Source organism: Apteryx rowi, unplaced genomic scaffold, assembly GCF_003343035.1.
Source record: "Apteryx rowi isolate R43461 unplaced genomic scaffold, aptRow1 scaffold_12, whole genome shotgun sequence".
Lineage (NCBI taxonomy): Eukaryota > Metazoa > Chordata > Aves > Apterygiformes > Apterygidae > Apteryx > Apteryx rowi.
In genome coordinates, this window is record NW_020447419.1 from 2,212,822 (window position 1) to 2,236,088 (window position 23,267).

A 23,267-nucleotide genomic window follows, 5' to 3' on the forward strand; every position below is an offset into this window, starting at 1 on the left:
CTTTTAAAAAAATAACTACATCGGATTAATTTCTTGTTGAATTCAAGAAATGTAAGCTAGTGAAATTAAGTGTACAAATACAGGAAATACTTTCAGATGTAATCTACTTGCACTCTGAGTGCAATATGAACAGCATCAAGCTACATAAAACTTACTTGAATGGGAAAAATAAATCTAATTCTTTTAAATGAATATAAAAGATATTCATACCTAGACAATTTGTCAGAAACATCTGAACTTTGCAACTAGCTTTAATGCATTTTTAAAGATTTTTGTTTATTCTTCCCCAGCCTGCAGCTAGCAAGTTCTGAAATGTCACTGCTTACAGACTATTGCACACTTAAGCTAATCTAAATTTAAACCCTTCTGATTTTTGACCCAAGGGAATAAACTGCAATCAAATACAAATTGCAAAAATGTTCAGCATTATAATTCAGTATCCTGGAACCTAAGTTTGTAGTCATCTCTGGATTCCATTTTTATATGTACTAACCAAATCCCACCGTCATTACATAAAAGATGAATCTCAAAATCCCTAAACAGCTCTGCCTGAGTGTTTACTGTATTTATGCTCCCACTATATTTTGTGATCATTTTTTCCACTTTCACATTCTTCAGAGTGTCCCTCTGACTGCTGCCAGTAGTTTTTTGGAAGGGTACTTAAAGCAAAAGCATCCCAATAACCTGCTGAAAAATAAAACAACATGTATATAACAATAAATTTATTATGTACTGTTAATGGCTCCTACCAGCTCACTGCTAAGTCGTGTGCTTTTAAAGTGTTGCTCAATCTATATACTCCAGATTTCAGGGGCTGAGTATATTCTTTGGCACAAGCAAAGTATGGCTTCACTTGATTATCTACAGGGAACTCCGAATCCTGGGGGAAAAAAAGATAAAATAAGTGATTAATTCTCAGAAATGCTGCATAAGTTCATGCAGTGTACTACTTACTGTGTTACTATTTTAAAAGCACAATCTTGTCTTTCCTCATGATTTTCCCCACTGTTCAATTTTCAGTGTTTTAAATCACTGTGTATCATGATGTGTAAAACCAGGACAACAGTGAAAGCTAAGTACAAGCATGTTTGGAAGACTGGGGCCTGTAGTGGACAACTGAATATTATGAGACTTGTCAATTTATTCTTCTAAAACTACATTCATTTGGGTTACCTCTGAATGGCTAGGTCAATATAGCATTGCTCTAGAAAGAGATTCATGGTCAGTATTAATCATCTGCAACCCAATATATAGTCATTGTTTATGTCATCAAAACCTCTTCTTCCCCCCAAAACAGAAAAAAACAGCTATGTTGTTCAACACAGCAGCACTGGGAAAGAAGCAACTCTACACTGGATACTGAGACACATTCAAAAAATGACAAAACAAATTCTGCTGTTATTTACACTCATAACAAAGTTTCTGCAACTTTGTGGATATAAGTAACAAAAAGTTGGCCTGATGCTTTTATAATAAAAGTCATTTACGTACCTACTACTGGAATACAATATGATGCTGAAAAATGAAGGCTAAGTCATTAGTATAAAATCCCCTATATTATGTTAAGTCATTAGTATAAAATCCCCTATATTAAGTTCAGAACAATCTCTGTCATAAGTATTTGTTGGAAGACAGTCAAAAGTTAATATCAATTAAGTTTCTTGTAAATGAATTATTTTTCTTCGAACAGGAAAAGAAATTGTTTAACAGAAAGTTTAAAACTACCAAATTAAGATGCAATTATCTATCCTGCACTGTACCATCTCATGGTCAAAAAGGTTTACTTTTAGAAATCTTTGTCTCATCAACCGGCAGCCAGAAAAACTCCTTTAGACAAATTTAGAACAACAGAATAAGTTCAGTAGCACTGTCAAGCTTCACGCAGCAAGGCGTGCGGTGTAATCGCTCAATAGTCCCTATCAGTCAAATTAAGCAATTTCCGTTATGATTCTAAATAGAAAAATCATGGCAACAGAAAGAGAGGAGAGGGCTGTGTATGTACATATAAATGATACAAGGAAAAGGAGAGGGGATGCAAGTAAATAATTTTTTTTCTCCTTTGAATGCATGCATACATGTAGACCTATACTGTGAGTAACTCCAAGCAACATCTCCCACAGAGCACCATTACTTGGGTAAGGAGCTTCTTTTCTCTACTTGAATAAAGACTGAAGGACAAGTTTCAGACAAGTAGCACCATCCTAATAAAATTCATCAAGACAGTAACTCTGGCTAGACACAGGACTGGAACTCCAGGTCACAGTCCAGAGGAGACATTTGCCAAGTAATGCTGCTGAGCAGCATCACCAGCTGAACTACTCTGATAGGTAGTTCCACATTTGCAGCTTTTTAACAGTCTCTCCAAGAAAGCAATCCACTGAGATAGCATCTTCCTCAAATCTGCCTCTCTTCTCAAGCAGTTAAAGACCCAAACAAAATTAAAGGACAAAGCAGGTCCATCATTCAGGATGTACAAGGAGGTCTGTCCTGGAAATCTGTGACAGAGGAAAAATTGGAAAGCTAGTTTTGAGATTTTGATGAAACTAATTTTACATTAGACCTGAATTCAGAATGAACTCTGAGGATAAATTTTTCTACGCAAAATAAGACATCTTAAAACTACTTATCTCTTCTGGTGGAAGTGACAATCATTAGAAAAAACATCCTCATCAATGGATAATGGARGGCAAAAATCAGACAGTGATTGAAGTAGATGGGTCTGTAAAGATTCATGGATAATCCTTACAATCCACTGTAGGACTGGGCTCCTAGAAAGATCCAAACCCTTCAGATACATACTGAGCAGGCATAGGAATACTAAAATACTGAGCACTAAAGCAAAATGGTAAGATATACCCTGAGCTGTTAGCCCAGCATTCTTCAGCTCCAGCAGTTAGCTTAAATGAATAAGACCTACAGAATTATTGCTGGAGTACACCCACAATCAGAAGCAGGAAATTTGGTTCCTTGGACACAATGGAGTCATTCTTGCTATTGATCAAGGACTCCCTTACTGCAGACCTGATATTCAGCATTCATGCCATCAGATGGAGGTGGCTTAGGTTTCAGTGATAAACCTTCTCAAATTGACCTTGAGTCAGACATGAGCAGACCAAGTTTTCAGGCTCTTCACCAGGAAGAGCACGTTTTCTGAAGCCAGATTTGGCTCTGCCAGGTAAGGGGCAGAAAGGATCACAGCATGAGAAGGATTCCCAATAGGAGAGGAGCAAACACACACACCAGCTTTCCAAAACAGGCAACCAGGACCCCAGAAAGAAACCTGTCTTCAGTTAGAGAGACTAGTCCTTCATACTGATGTTCAGCACAAAGAACCAGACTTCAGAGTACTTTCAGATGGCTATTTGGGCATCTGCACTTGTCATTCACAATCAGCTAGAACTAACCATCTTTTCAGGACTTTAGGGAGATAAATCACATACAGGAGTGTTCAAGGCTCATAACCCAAATTTGAGAGATCAGCTCTGCTGGAGAGTTGATCTTACTTATTGATATATAATCTTCTCAATATAGAGTGGTAGTTAGAATATTTTCTGTCACTGTCTGCATGTGATGACCTTAACTGCATTTGAGCATCAAGTTGTTTAGAGCTAAACATGTGCTCTGCAATAACTTGAATGAATACTCCAGACAGAGAAATCTTTCCCTGCTGAACTGGGTGACAGAGCTAAACTGACAGAGTTAAATGCATACGCTTTTAGTACTGGACATAAAGTAAGCCTCTGACATATCACAGGTCACTGTACCATCCAATCAGGAGCAGTAGAGAGAGTATACAATCCGATGGTATGACTGCACACATCCACGTGCTATCACCTATGTACAGCTGGCCATAAGTCCCAAATGGGGAATTAAACAAGCATGATCAATAAATATTATGTTGAGAATATCTTTGAAACTGTGCTAGTCTTACAAACTCTCCCAGTAGAATTTTTAGAAAAGCTGAAAAAGTCTCTGTAGGGACCACAGATGACTTGCATTTGCCTAGTACAAGGAGGCAGAAGGCACCAGATTAAGTGGCATCAGGGATGAACTACCCTGACCTGCAACTTCAGAAGCTGAGGACAGACAGGAAAGCTTCCAGTTCTATCAGGCAGTGAAGAGAAGCTGTACCACAACAGGGGGCTGAGTTGTAGAGAAAGAAGCTTCACAGTTGCAACGAGCCTCAAGGAAAGAGCTGGATAAGATAAATGGCATAGTCGTCACAGAAAAAAACTGGACTAGAACTGGGAATGGAGGCTTATATCAGCTTCCTTCTGCGAGATTCCTTGTGCAGGCTGAAGTTTCTATCACAATTTTCCATGATGTTAAAGGAAAATATGTAAGCTCTAATTTACACAGAGAGGCAGATCTGTATTCTTTAACAGAATTCTGCATGTTTGCTAGCATAATGCTGATAAAAAGACAAAATACATATACATATATTTAATCAAAAGGGAGGCTGTAAGATTAGTGTGGTCTAAAATATTTTCTAAGATCAACCAGAAGATTAGGAGACTTCTTACCAACTATAATTAACCAAGCTAAAGGGATTTATTAAAAATAGATTGTCATTTAAGAATGTAAGGAAGGCAACTGTACACAATATATTTTAAGGACTACACTTTTCATTACAAAACCACTTATAAAGACTATACAGCATTTAAAAGACATAGCTGATCATTCACGTTTACAACATTTTCAGGATATCCTGCTGTGAGAAACAAGACTGAAATTACTGTATTCTTTAAAATGCACATCAACCACTAAAATTAAGACTGGAATAAAATCAATGTATTTTAATCTGAAAATGTATACACGCAGCAGGGGTATCCACTTTTTTTTTCCCCTCATAATTTGTTTGCACTTGATGGTAGCCATTCAGCTAGTTTGAAGGAATGAGCATACAGCAAATTTCAAAATTACAGACTATCAAGAGAATGTCGTTTTGTCTCCTTTTTCAGAACCTCTCTAAACTATACATTCTACACAGACGCTATTATCCTGACTTGAGTTTCTTAATGAATTATCAAAATCACTATAAATATTAGCTAGTGACTTAATGATCAGCACAAATGCATCTGTTACAGACAAGACCAGGAAGATGATTTTCAGTGGACTATGGCAACAATCACATATGTAGATTAATAAAAACAGTCAAAAGTCTAGTGTTTCATTTTTGCTTGATTATGAAAGAGTAAGACTGGGCCTGATAGAAACTGTAGATATTGTCTCATATTTCATCTTAGGCATTTATGTAAGTTTTGTTACGTCTAAACTATGTTTACATTTCATCTTTGAGGCTAAGAAGCCACTTAGTGTTTTTTGCAGAAAAACTTCTCAATATTATTTCCTATTTTGTAAGCTTTTATAAAAATGTAAAACTTTAGCTTCCAAGGGCCTTAATGACACTCAGATATTACATTCCTGGAACACCAGGCTCACTTTTCTTGGAATACTAGGGACCTAGAATGGTGATTACCCCAGGACATTGCTGTCTTTTTGACTGAGAGGAAGCCAGAGACTGGGAATCATGGAGAGCAGCTATCAAAATCATCCTCTGTTGCCTTGAGCTCAGGTGTTAACAAGGCCACAAGATGCTAACGAAGCACCTATATCTTGAACCATCCATTTTACATGCATTACGAGTCTGTCTAAATAAAGTTTTCTGTATTTCCTTAAATATGGTGCGAGACAAAGTAACAGTGCCAGACAAATTAACAGTGCCATAAGCAGCAAACAGAAGTCTAGCAGGATTTGCAAGAATGCTCCAGCATATTAGGTTCTTAACACCCATCTGAAAAATCAAAGGGATTTAGAAGTAAATTTATTGGAATTTTTCAAATCCCTATAAACACTATCCATATCTGCAAAAGACTTAATTTGAATTTCCACCTCTGAGTTCTTCTTGTAAGAGTGGGTTGTAAATGTTTTAAAAGTAGAAGTAGAAATATTATTCAGAAATAATATTCACATTAACACCTAAGTTCTTTAAATTCTCTTTGAAAGACAGAGAAGATAATTAACTGAATTAAAAGTTCTTCCACCTCATGGATAAGAAGATTTTTGGAGAAATTACACATTTTTGTAGAAGTATAATGTCAGGTTTCTTGGTATATATTTACACTAAGCAGACAGCACAAACTGGGTTCTAGGCATAATGTACCTGCAGATTTCTGAAGCCATTTCCCCAAAAAAATCTGTATGCTTTCCAAATTTGGGAGTGATTAAAATGAATCTGCAGTATTTATTACACACAGGCTAAAGAGTAAAGAGGTTATCTGAAAGTCAGTATAATGCTAATCCATGTCACCTTCTCCATGTAAATCTTAGAAGTTTAATATGCTCCTTGTCTTACAAATTCTTTTTTTACCTTTCAAGTATTACAAACTATTATAAAATGCAGGTTACTAAATTTGTATATCTTAAATTATGATGTAATGAAAAGCATAGGAATCAGTATTTTTTGTAAACTATTTCTCATTGACCTCCTGGAACTAAAACAATTACTAAGCATACTGAGACTTACTCATTTCAGAGCAGAGCAATTCTAGGAAGCCTAAACCTAGGTTCTCTGAATAGAAATAACTAAAAAAACCTGCATTTTTTCAGTAGAAAAACTATATAGTATTTCAGGAAATAACTCATTAAATTATTGCAGTAAATTTCACAGATCATATAGTAAAAAGATAACAAAAATATTAGTATTTCTATCACTGTTCACAAAATGCAAGTCTTTAAAACACTAAATTTTTCTCATTTTTGTCACCAACAGTGCAATGAAGTCTTCTGAACACATTTCTGAAATAACAGTTTTGACCCCTTCTGGTGTGATAATCCTTTATTTTACTAGAAACTGAGATTCAGCCTTAGTTGTGGAGAAAATTCACACCTACGATTCATACTGCAGGGTCTGGATGGCATCAACTCTGGTAGTATTTGCCATGGCCAGGTGAAATGCTGATTTCACTAGTTCCCCAATACACAAGGTAAAAGTCACATTTTAAACATATCAAGTTGGTTGCTGAGGTCATTTCTTGGCTGAGAAAGTCTCCACAGAGTTTATAACCAATACCATTTCAAGGAGGTCTCTCAAAGTATTTCCAGAATATATTTTTAGTGTATTGACAGTAATCAGAGCTTCAGTTTATATAAGGCATAGCTGAGTACATAGCTTCCGAGTTCCTCAAAAGGAGCACAAACATGCTACCTATGAAACTGGAGATCAATATGTAAAGCCAAGTTTTCCCAGTTATAAATATTTATCACTGAAAAATAAATGCATCTTTATCCAAGCTTTCCATGATACAGAGAATGCAGCTATGAAGTTAGCCCCCCAGCAAATTTTGGCAATGAAAGAAGTGTCCTTGTTTAATCTTAATTCTAATATTTTCAGTCACTAAACCCAGAGGGCAGCAGAGAATCCATTACACAAGTTGAAATCTTGCATAACAAGGCTTTGTTAAACATACTAACAAAACACATTGATGGCAAAGAATCCATCAGCAAGGGGAACGTGCATGCCAAAACTCAAGAAATGCATGTACTGAGCACTAAGGAGCCAAAGTGATATATAGGTTTTCATTCATTCTTCTATCTGCAGTGTACTGGACATTTGTACTACARCGAACATGGAAATGCTTTCAGCTTTTCTCTTACATCAGTATAAAAGAGAAAGTAACACGCTGCCTGCCTGGGAAATTAAACATCCTATTACTTTACCATCAAAGGCAAGGAACATTAAATCCAAAACAGCACCCTAAAAAGGAACCCTGTGAACCATAACCATTCTGAACACACATCCTCAGCCACCGAGGGTGGTAAAAGCAAGTGGTGCATCGCATAGGCCCAGACTATCATTTAGAAACTACACTATCATTATTATCCAAAGTTACAGGTGAAACAGAGCCAGCCAGTTACAGGAAGTTAGCCCTGACCCTCACTCCATTCACACGCAGTGTTTCCATAGCTCTCAAAACACTAACAGAAGGGAGCGAGTATCATTATCTCCATTTGTTTCACAGGCACAAGGAAGATGTTCAAATGGGAGATCCTCCTTTATCCATTAGTCATTCTAATGATTTACCCAGGGAGCCCTATGCAAACCAAGATTGCATGAACTCATGGAAACATTCCCTGCTCTAGGACCTCACAGGTTAATATACAAAAATACATCACAACAGAAAAGGAATATATATGTACATATGTATTTTCCAGATAAAAACCTGAATACAGTCATATGCCACATGAAGATTTAGTGATTTACCACAGATCAAGCTGAAATTCTCTAAGAGAGCCTGTAAACCAAATACTTATCTTCTGGGTCTCAGACCATTGCTTTAATTCTCCCTAAGATATGAATCTTGTCTTCATGGGAATGGTTATCTAATTAAGACAACATTAAAGCTCCTAAAAAGCTTCTGTCTTTCCTGTCCTGAATTTTTATAGAAAGACTGCCTTTTTGCTCCCAGTAGCAGTGCTCTTTAGGGCAAATCTGCAGCCTTCATTTTCCTCAAGGAAGACAGAGATTCTCATTTGTGAAAACATACAAAAGGCAATGAATACATAAGCAGAACTGATCTAAATCATCCCACAGCTGAGAAAAATGTAACATGGTTTAATACAAAGCAGATAACACTCAAATCAGTTTACTGAAATCACAGCTCAGCCTTGTCTGCATCATTACATAACTCTAGGTTTCTCTTTACTCGGATGTTAAAAATGCAAGTCTTCAAGAGTTGGCTTCACTATGCAATTGCCAGCAAAACCAAGCCTTGTTACTTTATTTCCAAAAAAATGCAAACTTAACTTGAGAAAAGATCATCAGGCAGTAAGTTTGTGATTCAAAGTCCCTTGGTGAGGGAAGAGGAGAAGAAATTATTTCTCCCTGGAAAAATACATCAACAACTCTGCATCATTAGTAGTTCTGCTTTGAAAATTATACAGCTCCTTCTAATTTGCAGTCAGTGACATATGCAAGAGTCACAATCACAGTTACACCTCCTGAGGTATCCATATATTCACTTTAAAGCAAATTGTAGGTATTTCAAAATATGAAATGAGAAAAGCCATGAAAACAAAATTTTTCTTGGGGCATAGCTCCTGTATACGTATGTATAAGTCTCACCCAAAATATTCTGGCTTGTATCATTGCCTAAATATTTTTAAGGCAATATTCTATTTTTCATTCTCACTYGAAATGAAGAATAACTATTCATTTCTGTACTTCGAAAAGTACTGTGCTAATCAGTGAAGCTACTCTCCTATACCATTGAAATTATCTTTTTCATCAAGTTAAAAGAGGGGAAAAAACTGTTAAGAACTGTTTGCTTTTTTTTTCTAAAAACTATTGTGTTTATATTATAGAGGATATATTATGCATTTCTCTTTTCCTTTGGATAAAACAAATTTCAGTATTAACATTTCCATATTTCAATTCTTAACTATCAAAGCAGTGCCACAGAAATCAGTAGACCTTCTCAGAAACTCCTTAAGTATGTAGTTTTAAATAGTTTTCAGACTAGAGCTTTAGCTTTACACTGCATCTCAATTTCTGCCTAAACTATCACAGCTTTCAAGAGCTAGGATTACCATGAACTACATAGTCAAACCGTGGGAATAAGCATTAGTACTTATAAAATACAAACTTATAAATCAAAGAATGAAAATAATCTTGGCTACAATTGCTCATAACAAATGAATTTTAGTCATGATACTATCAAAAATAAAGTATGCTCTTAAGTTGGCTAAAACACTTAAGGAAACAAACTATGGGATTTCCAAATTCTACTTCATTTTTCCTCAGCGTTTAGTTTTTACAAGAATCAGAAAATTCTTAGTAAAAGATCTAAATAATGACCATTAAGATGACAAGTTGACAAACACTGCTTATTTAAGGTTCAAAGTAAATTTTAAAAAAAGATTCAAATTAGTTCCTATTTCCCATGATGAAAACTCTGATACTGCACTCTGTCCTCAAAGGTAAATAGATGAGTTTTTGTGCAAGGGAAATAAGCTTTCTTCAAAAGCTACCAAATATTAAGCAGGGAACTACAGAATTAAGTGTTTTGCTGCACGAGTGACAAAATTAATATAAAATACAGTAACTCAATATTATTCCACCTTTATGTTTCCTGTAATTGAAGGAATGTATCTGATTAGCAGCAGTGTGCAGAAAAAAATCTGAACATACAAGATACTCAGTGCCTCCACTGAATAGAACGCCATCCCTGCAACATTCAGTAGCCAATGGTAGCTATGATTCTTAATACCAAAACAACTCAATTTCAAATTTTCCAGTAATACAGTATCTGTAGTACAACATGTTTACACTCTGTTTTACTATTTTAGTCCTCACTACAATTATTTTACAAACATCTGAAATTTAAGGAAGGGAAGTTGAAAGCAATAGCAGGAGAACACAATGGAATTTTTATTGCATACTACATCTTGCTTAGCTTGCTAATAAAAAAACCCATAAAAATCACTGACAGAGGTTGTGGCCATATAAATCCTTCTTATTCAGCTTTAAGTGACAGAGTTGTTTTTTTTCTTAATAAACATGAAGATAATATGTAATAGGCAGTAAAAGTCAGATTAACTAAAAGAGCCAATGTAAAGCTGTTCAGACTTCACATTCAAGGCTACTGTGCTCATGCAACTGTTCAGACAGTTTCTGAACTGGTGCTAACAGCAAATTTTTAACTGACAATGTCAGCTTTAAGGGTCTGCCAGGGCAAGTCTCCATACAGCCAYTGCCTGTACTGTGAAGAAACTAGAAAGTAGCAGTACTGTAAATATAGAACTGTATCTYCGATAGTTGATACCTTTTTGTACTAGAGCTCTTATTTGCACTAGTTAACTTCACAGAAATGATTTGTCAACTATAAAAAGGATAGTGTTTAAGTTAGAAAGCTGCTGCACGTAACTAGTGTTTTGTTTCTTCTGCTGTGGCTATTAAAACTATATTTCTCAATGATTACTAAACAGAGATTTGAAAAATAAGAGGTCAGTGATTAAAGGTCCATCACCAAATTGTAATAGTTTTCTTCAAATTTTTTACGGCTACTACATGTTTAGCTTTTATTGCCACTATTTCAGAAAATAGAAGTATAAAGGGAAAAAAACCCTTACTCTATGCAAAACATAAAACAGCTCCAGTAAAGTTTTAGTTTCTGCTAAAGCATAAAGGTATTTACAAAGAAGTTTAACTAAATCACATTTTAGTCTAAAGTAGTATCACTGAGAATGATGGGAAAACGTGCCACTCAGGCATGGACTGTATCACAATTTGTACACTAGAGACAAATGGAAACATTCACCTAAATATTCCATCTGCAGGATTAATACTGATCAATACTGTGTGGTATTCCTGGGGACAGGCCTAATTCACCAAGTCAATTTGTAGTCTTAGAGCTAGATATCATCTCACTTGCACAAAGGTTTCCATTTAGATCTGTGGGCCCAATCCAGACAGACTTGATTTTTAATCAAAACTGTAAATAGTTAAGAACAAAAAAGTCAAGAACCATCTTTGACCTCCATTCAAGTACTCAAAAATGTTCTTCAAAAGGTTACATTTGTTTAAATAACTACTTACCTCACCAAACATACTTTTAGCCACTTCATTACTTTATCTAGTCTGTTAAGGGATACAGCATGAGCAGCAATCTGAGTCAATAATGTAAGGAATCACAGGGAAGTGTTTCTAGTACCCGAGTACACTATTAATTCTGAGTGATAAGTTCAGTTACAGTCTCAACACCATGTAACAATCATCCTTTTTTAACTTATTACTCTTTGATGGTAGGGATATAATGAAATACATAATTTTAATTAAAATCGTGCAATTCAATATTGCAACTATACAATTACAACTATAAGATACCGGTACTGATACATCTGGATTTTAAACATCTACTTTTAGCTACCACTAACAGGAATTATAAATGTAAATTCTATTACGCATGAAATAATAAATTCAATGATATTTTACTGGTAGTGATCCTGGAACGTGTTGACCTGATTCTCATTGTCATGGCACCATCCCATCCTGAAGACAGGATACACTCCAGTTTCTTTTTCAAAATAGTATTATCTATCATATAATCAACACTTTAGAAGGTGCAAAAACAAAATCTATGTTTATACATCATATATGTACAGCACAATTACATATGTATGTTAATTTTATGCAAACAAGTGAAAAAGCTGTTACAAAACTCAACCTGATCACTTGCCAAGGGGAAGTAAAAAGCATTAATGAAAATACTGTAATAAATTATGAAGATATAAGGCATGCATTTGGATGCCTAGATTTTCACAACAGTTTTGTAAGTCTGTTTTGTAAGTTTAAACATACGCTATTCTTGAAGATATTCCATGTCCCTTCCTTAAAAAGGCCTACACTTGAAAAAACTACTATATTTATGATCAGTAGCAAAATAAACAATAAAGTATGTAAAGTTCTACCAAATATAATTTTATTTTGTAGATTTAAATTTTGCTTACAGTGCAATTAAACTTCAGGGATATTTTAAATTACTGCAACACATGGTGCATAGGCCATACAATTCAATTAGGCATGTTAAAGAGGTAATTCTGATTATATGATAGACATCAAGTTACTTCAGCTTTTTGACATACTTTAAAAACATTGCAGTATCATGATTTTTAATATGTATTAAAAAATCACTGCTCATAGCAATTAATATGAGCTTTCTCTACTACAGAGATGTTCTATAGTACAGTTGATTAACAACTTCAGATGCTTCCTTCAAATGAGTTATCTTATTTCTGGTTTTGGTTCTTTGGAACAGATGTATGAATCAACAAGTTGAACATCACACATTCGAACCTAAGTATATAAAAATTCACTAGATCATACCTACGGATATATGCATCATAGATACCATGATATCATTTTTATTAAGTCACAATCTATATCATATCTATGCTTTATACATGATTTATTCCAGTACAGTAGTCAGAAATTGGTTGAAAGACCCTAGGGTTGGAGCCAGTAACAGCCAGCTTGCTGCCTCGTTTGGGAAACTAGCATTAAATGAACAAATGCATTTACACATGCGAATGAAGACACTCTTGAGTTTTGTTCACATTATGCAATAAGTTATCCTAAAATATATATGCCAGTATAATTTGCATTACATTGAGAATATACTATAGCCTCCAGTGGGCCACCTTGTCCTCCTAGCTCCACAGCAGCACCTCTCTTTTCCCAGAGCCACTTATATTTGTCAAACAAGCATTTCTGGATAATTCATTGCATTATGTGAACTTAGTTTGTGTGTTTTTTATTCAGATGCATAAATTCCTCCTGCATGTCTGCTGCCAACGATGGTAAGCTGCCAGGCTGCTGCCGCCACCTCCCAGACTGGGGGTACCAACCTCACTGTGCCCCCCCCCCAAAGGCTGCAGCTGTCCCTCTCCCCTCTCAGCAGCTGGCAGCTACACATCRGGCTGCAGTTAAGTGCTACGGAAGATCTTGGCTATTGCAAATTTTGCCTTAATGATACATTTTTAAATGAAATTAGGTACTGTAAGAGTTTAGCACATATCTATTTGTATCAGAAGTACTAAGCAACAAAGTAGTTTTAAACTTTTGATGAGGTTTAAGACAGAAAATGACTTTTTACCTAGTATAATACAAATGTCAGTGTTATATTTCTGTGGAATTACCTGGTTGTTTCTTCCAGTGTCTTCTCATTCAAATATTCCATTTGGAAAAAGTTTGTCCCGAGTGTTACCTGTTCTGTGTTTTTTCTTTTTCTCTGCTGAAATATACGGACCTCTACATACCTGACAATGTCAAAACCTCCTGCGTTTCTACAGAATCTTAACACACAAGAAACATAACACCAATTGCGCAGTAGGCTGGGAAAATTAATTATACAGGCAGACACTAGTTCTTTAAATACAGCAAGGCCGCACTAAATATCTCTGAACACAGTTTATAGAAATAGGTTTATTTGTTAAAACAAACTGTGGGACTAATGCATTATTCTATAAATATAAAAACACATATATACAAATATAATATACATTATTTCTCATTTTGGCTAACCAGGGTAGGAGATATGAAGCAAGAAGAAGAATCTGAAATTAATGTTAAGTATTACAGTATGTAGTAGATGTTGCTTTTTTCAGACTAAAAAAAATTATTCTTTAGAAAAAATCCTTGCTCCTTGATATAACCACTGATTAAAAGAAACAGAAAAAGGAGACACTGCTACTGATTCAGGGACTGTCATGTTAAAGGCTAGTGTCAAACACTGATCTATAACAGTTAAAATTAATTTATAATATTTTCCCAACACAAGCTTATTAAGTCATTTTGAAGTTCAGTGGTAAAGATAATAATTAAAATGAACACCATAGTTTCATCACCTATCAAAATATTTTGACGCTAAGTGGTATTGCCAAACGTTTCTTCACTAATTCCTTCCTCCAGCCAGTGTGGTATGTCTTTTCTAAAAAACATCTTCCATTGATCAAAAAACAACCCACCAATCTGAAAGTTAAGAAATAGAGCAAGATCTTCATCAGAACAGTATCTTAGCACATAAGATATCATACAGACTTGCCATGAAGCTCAAGCCCCGTCCAAACAAGGATTGCTACATTCTTCTACTTGACTTGCAGTTTTCCCAGGGTTATCTGCCATTTTAGAGACTTAACATAGATAGCCTATTTAAGCTAAGAAAAAGCAATTATACACAGTTAGATTCCAAGAACCACAAGCAAGAAATTGAGCGTATAAATTCTGTGCGAAGAGGAAAGAGGATGAAAAAATTACAAAATAAAATCCAGAAAACACATGAGTGCAAGTGGAAAAGTTTAAAGAAGTAGCAATGCCAAAAGACAGTACAAAATACCATAGAAAAGGTAATACATGATCATCAGTTCATTTATGGATGCTCTAAAGCAGAGTTCATCTGAATTCATTCTGATTTTACTTCTAACACATCCACTATAAAAAAAAAGTTTTTCAGCACTTTTTTCTGGATAATTTAGTTTGACATTAATGTATTTTGGACTTTTAATAAGAGAAAAATATCTTTTTTTCTCCTGAAGATTCTCTTATCACTGGTAATATCTAAATACTGATGTTACAATTTCAAATGATGTTTTAATTTTGCCATTCTTTTTCCCTTTACTAGCTTTCCAAATATTAAAAAACAAGTTTCATTTTCCCTTAAAATAGTAGTCCACTTTTAAGGCATTGTCATGAACCTCAAAAATAGTATTTATATTGTCAGTATCTAGTATATGTTAACTTTTCACATATCCTAACATTCATATTGTAATCATCTCTGTTATAAGCACATAGGGTTTACAAAGGTTCATATATCACTATAATGAACCAGTAAACACATTCAGGGACCATTAGTTATTGATTTACTTGCAATTACCCTTTATAGATGCTGTCCATATTACTCCTCTTTGCATTTAATCATACTGATTCAATTTCAGGACAATTTATTAAGTAGCAACTGTTATTCCAAGCTCCACAGAATCATTAATAATGAAAAAGCCATAAGACTCCCATAAGACTCTGTGACACAGGTTTTGAAGTGCAGGTACAAAGCCCTCAGCTTGTCAATACTGAAGAGTAACAGACTCTCCATAGCAAAAAGCTGACTAATTGCTTACAATGGTAGCTAACAAGAGCTGGTACACAAAATAGTGGTTTTCTAATGCCATAATTCAGCAGAAATATTTTCAGCATTGTAGGAAGTAGATACTACAGAAAATGCAAGTAAAGCGCAGTCATACTGACTTCACAAGCATACAAGCAGCAAAACAGGGAATTGTCCAAACTGCAAGCAAGCCAGTCTTGTCCTAAATTCATCAAGACAGATTAAAATGACAGAAATTGTCTCTTCTGACTTTAATTTTGGACCCCATAAAAGCCAGGCCACCTCTTGCACTTTCTTGAATTAATTTCGATTTGAACTAGCCATAGCTTTAAAAAAATCAGCTGTGATTTAGAGATTGTTGGAATCTTTTTCAAGATTGAAGAATTTACTGTAACCACTTGTGTTTGGTCAGATGGTTAACTAAACTTAATGTTAAAAAACAACTCTATTTTCTATCCAAAATGTCCTTAGATTCATTTTACTTTTACTGGATCTTCTACTTTCATCTAAGTGAACAGTTCTCTTATGAACATATTTTGTTCCCTCTGCAGATAATTAAAGCTGATGATGGAAACACTCTTTAATTAAATTTGTGAAACTAAACAGATTGTACAATGTCCCACTGTACAATTTTTTTTTGCTATTCCCATATTCTCTACCCTCATCACACCACCATCACATACAAAAACAATATACTTTCCTAACTTTCCTCAATATTCCCTGCCTTAGACATGTAAGCACTGTATAACTCTTCAGTAGAGCACTGCACAGGGACCTTTTGTTCGCCATTTGTGATTTTCAGCTCATTTTTAGAATCGTTCCATTCCAGCAGTGAACTCTCTATATAAATACTTTTAGATAACTTTAGCAGTGACTGTAGTAAAAAGCATTTTTATTAGCTTTTAGTTTACCATGTGATTCAGACTTCTCTACATCCATTACCTAGTCCCTTTATGAATTAACACTTCTCCAATGTGGCACATGTAAACTTCATCTTTAATGAAGTTAAATGACTTGAGATTTATTTCAAGCCATGCATAAGAACATTAAATAGCTTAGGGCAAAAAATGGATCTCTGAAAGACCCCTTGAAAACATTTGATGATTTTCTGTTTAAGGCTTTATGTCAAAATTTACCATATTAGCAATATTACTTAGGATGCCTTTGTATACCAATTGCTTAATAAAGCCACGATTGCCCGTTCAGGTACCTTACAGAAGTCTATTAGATCAATACAAACATCTTTTCATACAATTAAAGATGTGGGTAAATATACCTTATACAATAATAGTACTAATATTAATACAAATTATCCTAATTATACACATTTCTTTAGTTCTCAGTATTATTCAAGTTCTCCATTTCACRAGTCACTTTTTACATCTTAAACAGTTTCAGAAGTATCCGCAGATTTCTATCACATTCACACACAGTCAATTTCTTAGAACAGGAAGAGGTGAAGGGAGTTCGTTTATTATGACTCCTAAGCTACACAACTGAAAGACTGTGCTTTTGTGGGGGATCTCCTAGTTACAAGATTTTATTCAATTCTTGAAACCTAGTCCATGCTCTCTCAATAGAAAGATCATTTGTTTATGTGGGTTAGGACCAATAGCATGGGGACTCAAAATGAGTTTCACTCTGAAACAGCAATGCTTTACCCAATAGGTCTGTTCTTTGCTTGTGTTCAAATCATAGGTCCTTAGTAGGAATGCAAGTAAGTTTGTATTGCTTTTTATTACTCTTAGCCCTTCACAAGCAACTCAGTTTTGAAATGGAACTAAGATTCTATTTGTCTTTTTTTGGGCTCCCTTTTCAAAATAGAACCACACTATAATAGACAACAGCTTTTTGCTCTTTGTCCTTCCAAAGACGATTCTTTCTGTTCATTTACAGACCGGACCAGGACAACTTGCAATTTCATTCTAAGTCTATGCACTTTGGCACTGCCTGAATAATTTCAAAGTTTTTATCAGATGTTCATTCATCATTAGCCACAACACAGGATGTCTATGAAGAACATAAGTATTTGCTTTTCCGATTTTGATGATTGCTCTACATCAATATACCACTGTGTGTTCAGAGAGGAAAGGTACAGCCAGTGAGGAGTTAAAAATGGATAAAACCCCCAGAATTCACAGACAATAACCATGAGGCTAATGCTTGCAGAGACAGTACCAGAAATCTACAACAGAGCAAGAGAAAACACCCCAAACTATCAGGGAAAAATTAATAAACTATCTGATCAGGTTGAATTAGCCAGTTCTAATTCACAGGACATTCCTAGAGGAAAAATAGGGATAAAAATGTTTTGGAAAAACTAAAAAGACAATCTGGAGGGTAAGGGGAGGAAGATACTGGTGGAGAAAAACAGGCCGAGGTAGATACTCCAAAGAATTCTGCCTTGGAGCATACAGAACCTAGAAGCATACAAAAATAATTTAAAGAAAATGAAACATTCTCATCCCGGATTTGCACAGATTTAATACTCTGCAAGAAGCTAAATGGTTATCTCCACATACCTCTTCAACATTTTGTTGGAAAGATCATCCACAATAGGACTGTTTTCGCAAAAGATGTTCAAAGAACATACGAACATTGAATGTACCAATGGACTAAGGTTCAAAGTCTCATACTGACATCAATAGATTTTTGAATCCAGCTTGAAACATATGCCAATGGGGAGTAGGAGGGAAGAATGCAAAAAAAAGAAAGGGTGAGTACTAAAAAAAAAATTTGGACTTTTCAGAAGCTGAAACTGTGTTCCTATTCACAGTGTAGCTATGTGGATGTTTTGTGGATATCTAACCAGAGTTCCAGGCTATACTAGGCAATAACTTAAAAGGTTATTCTCCAGAGCTCTCAGTCAAATCACTGCTATAAGACATGATATCCCTCCCTCCTGCCCCCACCCCCACCCAAAAAAACCAACCCAAATACTCATCTATTTAGTTGAAGTGAAATCTAACCATAGGAGCTGTGCAGGAAGGGCATTTCCTTACTCATAACCTTTTTTTCCCGATTGGACAACAGGCTGTTTGGTTTGCAGACCTTTCCACAGCACAGAAAGCTGCTCCAGAGCATTTCATAATTCCTTCAGGTTAGAGGGTCTCTAAGGATGCAGTAATCCTGTAGCATCCTACAGAGTGATGTCCCAGAGGGAACTTGAGTTAAAGATAAAAATTAGTCATTTAAAAATGAAATTTATAAATAGCTTCTTCCTGTGTTAAGAGAATAGTTTAAAAACCAGTAAACCATCTTTCAAATGAACTGTGCCTTCTTTAGCATTACATTCCAACCAACTTCCAGAGACACACCACAAAAGGTACTTTTAGTGCTCTGATAACTTATGTTCRGGTCTAAAATATCACGGTAAAAAAAAAGAACCACCAACTTTGCAGCCCCTGCTGTTCTTAGTTTCTGGTTGAATTTTTAAACAGGAAACATGTACAAAGCACAGCACTAATGGTAAGTCAAAGACAGAATTTTATGCTTAAGATATGCTCAGGGATTCAAGAGACCCGATTTTAATTCTAGGTTTACATCTGCTCCCTGGGCACATAACTGACAAGCTACACATTTGCAGAGCAAGCAACTCACCTTTTTCTGTATTTTGGTTTCCCAGCTAAAGAGTGGATATTAAAATGATGTCTTCTCACCCTTCACCTTCCCATTCCATTTCTAGTTTCTATTCTTCGGGGGAAAAACACTCAGAAGGTACAGGCACAGAGACTGGAATAACAGGCACAAATCCTGTTATATTATGTTTATATATTCTGAAATATTACATAGAAGTACTATAACTACTAAATAATATTGGCTTTTAAAGTTAGAGAGAATCTCCTCCTTATAACATACTGAGGGGCCATACAAAAAAGAAATCTGCTGGGAGAAGTAATTCCAAGACRGGCTTTTTAATTATCCCATTTGCAGACTCATACACTAGCCATATCTGATTTTATCTGTTTTAGTCCTTGTTTTTTTATTCTGCGTATTTTCTATTACAATCTGGAAAGCACAACTCTGTGGTCCAGCTCTGTCAGTGAAACAAAACTGTATTTGCAGAACATGCTACGATGCTCACTAGGCTCAGTCCTCACCAGCTGAGACTGGCAAGTTGCTGCTCCCTGCAGATACTTACTGTCATGCTGCACTGAGGACCCCGTGTGCATAAACACATACGCTCACCGGGGGAAAGCAAAAGATGTCACCTCCCTGACTTGTTCCGTAAAACTTCTGAAACGCCTCAGAAGGAAGCTTTACCTCACAGCACCTTCACTTCTTGAGACTAAAAACCATACACGGGAGATTACTATGCCCACAGGGAATTTCAGCTGAAAAATCATGACAGTGCCTCTCAAACAAATAGTCTAGCTGCGATTAATCCTTTTTGCTGGGAGAATTGTTGATATTTTTTCCCCTCAAAGATACAGTATTTCAAATAGTCCATGAATATACATCCTCTAACACTAGGAGTAGGAACATATTTACATATTTAGGTTTTCAGAGTTTCAGTGCTAATAATTTACTTACATAATTTTAAGAAATATTTGAAAGTACCTATGGTTTATGCTGCCAGCCATGAATGCAAAAGTTACTTCTCTTGGGTCCTCAGGGATCTTAAGTGGCCTCCCAACTATTACTCCTTGAAATTCAAAGACTTATCACAGGCTACAGAATTCCTTTCAGGCCACTGTATAGGGTACAAGATTTAGCCAAGATAGGAAAGCCAAGATGGAGAAAGGTCTTAGAAGTTCTTACTGCTAAGCAACACAAAACTAAACCTGAAACACTACCTTTAAAGCCAAAACTCAAAAAATTGACACTAACAATAAAGGAGAAATCAAAATAGTTTAGAAATAACCAAGTACAAATAGAGAACATGTTTTCTCTAGCCACCATTCAGCAAAAGGTAGCTAGGGTCTCTCTCACTTCCCAGGATTTTAATGTTCACATTGCAGACAGCAGAAAGCCTATATAGGAAGCAAGCAAAACAAAGAATTCCTGTGCTGATCTGCTTCTAGGCTGTAATGCCTCCAAGCGCGACACCCAAGAGTTACACCACATTGCAAGCACTGCTGTTGGTTTTTGGCAATTGAACAAAACTGCTCAGCCAGAGTTGATCTGAGGCCCGTCTGCTCCACTTTCTATAGCTCAGATTGTCCTCAGCATTTCAATTTCAAACCAGCTCAGGTCTTGAAGCTCACTGTCCCATCTCTGATAAAGCAGTACTACAAATGCATAAGAAAATGCTCACATAGSTGCTACTTCATTTTTCAAGATTACCTGAAAAAAAAAATCTTAGTCCATGTTCCTACTCAATAATAGTCTTATCCAGTCACCTCTTGACATTACTTCTCCAGGTGAGTGCATGCAGTTTTTAGTCCTTCCTTTCTCCTRCCTAGTCTAAACCACAGCAACAGCTACTTTACAATATCTTGCCCAAATCACAAATGCTGGTATATTTCCCCCCCCACCAATGTATTTTCACAGAATCACAGAATCGCTGAGGTTGGAAGGGACCTCTGGAGATCATCTAGTCCAACCCCCCTGCTCAAGCAGGGTCACCTAGAGCACATTGCACAGGATTGCATCCAGGCACGTTTTGAATATCTCCAGAGAAGGAGACTCCACCACCTCTCGGGGCAACCTGTTCCAGTGCTCTGTCACCCTCACAGTGAAAAAGTTTTTCCTCATGTTCAGATGGAAKTGTCTGTGTTTCAGTTTGTGYCCATTGCCTCGCATCCTGTCGCTCTGCACCACTGAAAAGAGACTGGCCCCATCCTCTCGACACCCTCCCTTCACATACTTGTACACATTGATAAGATCTCCTCTCAGCCTTCTCTTCTCCAGGCTAAACAGGCCCAGCTCTCTCAGCCTTTCCTCATAAGAGAGATGCTCCAGTCCCCTAATCATCTTTGTAGCCCTTCGCTGGACTTGCTCCAGTAGTGCCACATCCCTCTTGTACTGGGGAGCCCAGAACTGGACGCAGTACTCCAGATGTGGCCTCAGCAGGGCTGAGGAGAGGGGGAGGATCACCTCCCTCCACCTGCTGGCAACACTCTTCCTGATGCACCCCAGGATACCATTGGCCTTCTTGGCCACAAGGGCACATTGCTGCCTCATGGTTAACTTGGTGTCCACCAGCACTCCCAGGTCCTCCTTTTGTACACAATCATTATCTGACATGATGCAAACAGGAGATATTGTCCAATTTCATAGAAACATTTCTTCGTCTTGAGTTATTTGACTATCATTTTTTAAGCCATTGCCCTTGCTTCCTCCATTTCTTCCTCCAGTAAAGGCATTTTCTAATAACTTCCCCAATTCTTGAGAATCTACAATGGTTCTAATCTCATTCGCTAGAACTCTCCCTTTAGCTCCAAGTTGCTGGTCAGAAAACTATTTTTAACTGCCCTTTGCATGTGCCTGAGCAGGTATGTCTCTCCCTTTTCCACAGTAATAATCTCCTCCACAAAAATATAATTAATCAACTATAAATCTGAATTTCACTCCCATTTGTAATGTAAAATAACTTATGTAAACAACTGTTTTCTACCTAATCTTGCTGGCATCCTTCTCTATGAATTTAGTAGAAAGCTTTAGTATTGCAAGCCACCTTATCACATTCTTCTTTACAGTAAACCCGATTGGATAGCTGTAGGCATATTAAATTTCCTTTGCCAGTATTCTACTTTTATCAGAAGTCCTCTCATTCTCTGTTGATTTTACAATATAAAAATACCCTTATGTTCTTCACAGACAATTTTAACTATAGCTTTCTTGGTGTACTACTTTGGTCCTCTGAAATTCTGAATCACAATAATTTTCTACCTTCTTAAAATTTTTCTCATCTGCAACCTGTACTTCTGCCTCATTCCCTATTTACTTACAGTTCAGAGTCATCTGCACATTCTTACCAATCTTTCACTCTATTCTTTTTCTAGCTTCCATGTATTCTTAGGCACTTATATGATATGCGAAAGGTTATGTAGAACATTATTATTCCAGTTATGTAGAAAAAAGAGACTTGCACTGCCATCTTTCTCATTTTAAGTACTGCTCCAGTTAGCATGTATTTCAAAGTGTTTTCACAGTGGAAACAATAGCATAAGGACGAGAGTAGTTTGAGCAAAATAGCATGTCTGGAAAATGCCTTTTGGATCTGGACGTAACATCTCTCTGCTTGCAGASCTTCTGTTCCTCATTTCTGATTTAGACTGAATGCTTGCAAACTTCCACCTGTTGGTATTCAAACAGACATAGAATTGTTACAGCTCACTTTTAATCATACAGCACAAGAGTCCCAAACACTTGATGCACTCTTCTCCTCCGTGGTCCCCCAAACTTGCATACATTTCTGCATTAAGTTGCAGATTGCCTTTTTACTGCAGATTCCCTGAAGATCCAATCATCTTAGTCATGGAGCTGTCTTGTCTTCCTCACCTATCATTTCATTCTTCCATCTTTCATTTCTACCCTTAGCTGTCAATACCAACACCTTAAATTGTTTTTTTTGTTGTTGTGCTTCTGCCTTCAAGCTGCAGGCACCAAAGGCAATATTTGGCAAGATATTTCACACCGTAAAACTGGAGGGAAAAAAAAAGCCCT

The 23,267-nt window shown here is 36.2% G+C and overlaps 1 protein-coding gene across 1 annotated transcript in view; it reads right to left on the reverse strand.

The window, feature by feature from the left end:
* Positions 1–23,267, reverse strand: part of SPAG16 (sperm associated antigen 16) — a 413,089-nt gene that overhangs the window by 344,477 nt on the left and 45,345 nt on the right. Inside the window, exon 9 of the mRNA XM_026087987.1 lies at positions 750–880. Within this exon, the coding sequence (XP_025943772.1) occupies positions 750–880 (131 nt within the window). The remainder of the gene's footprint in view (positions 1–749; positions 881–23,267) is intronic.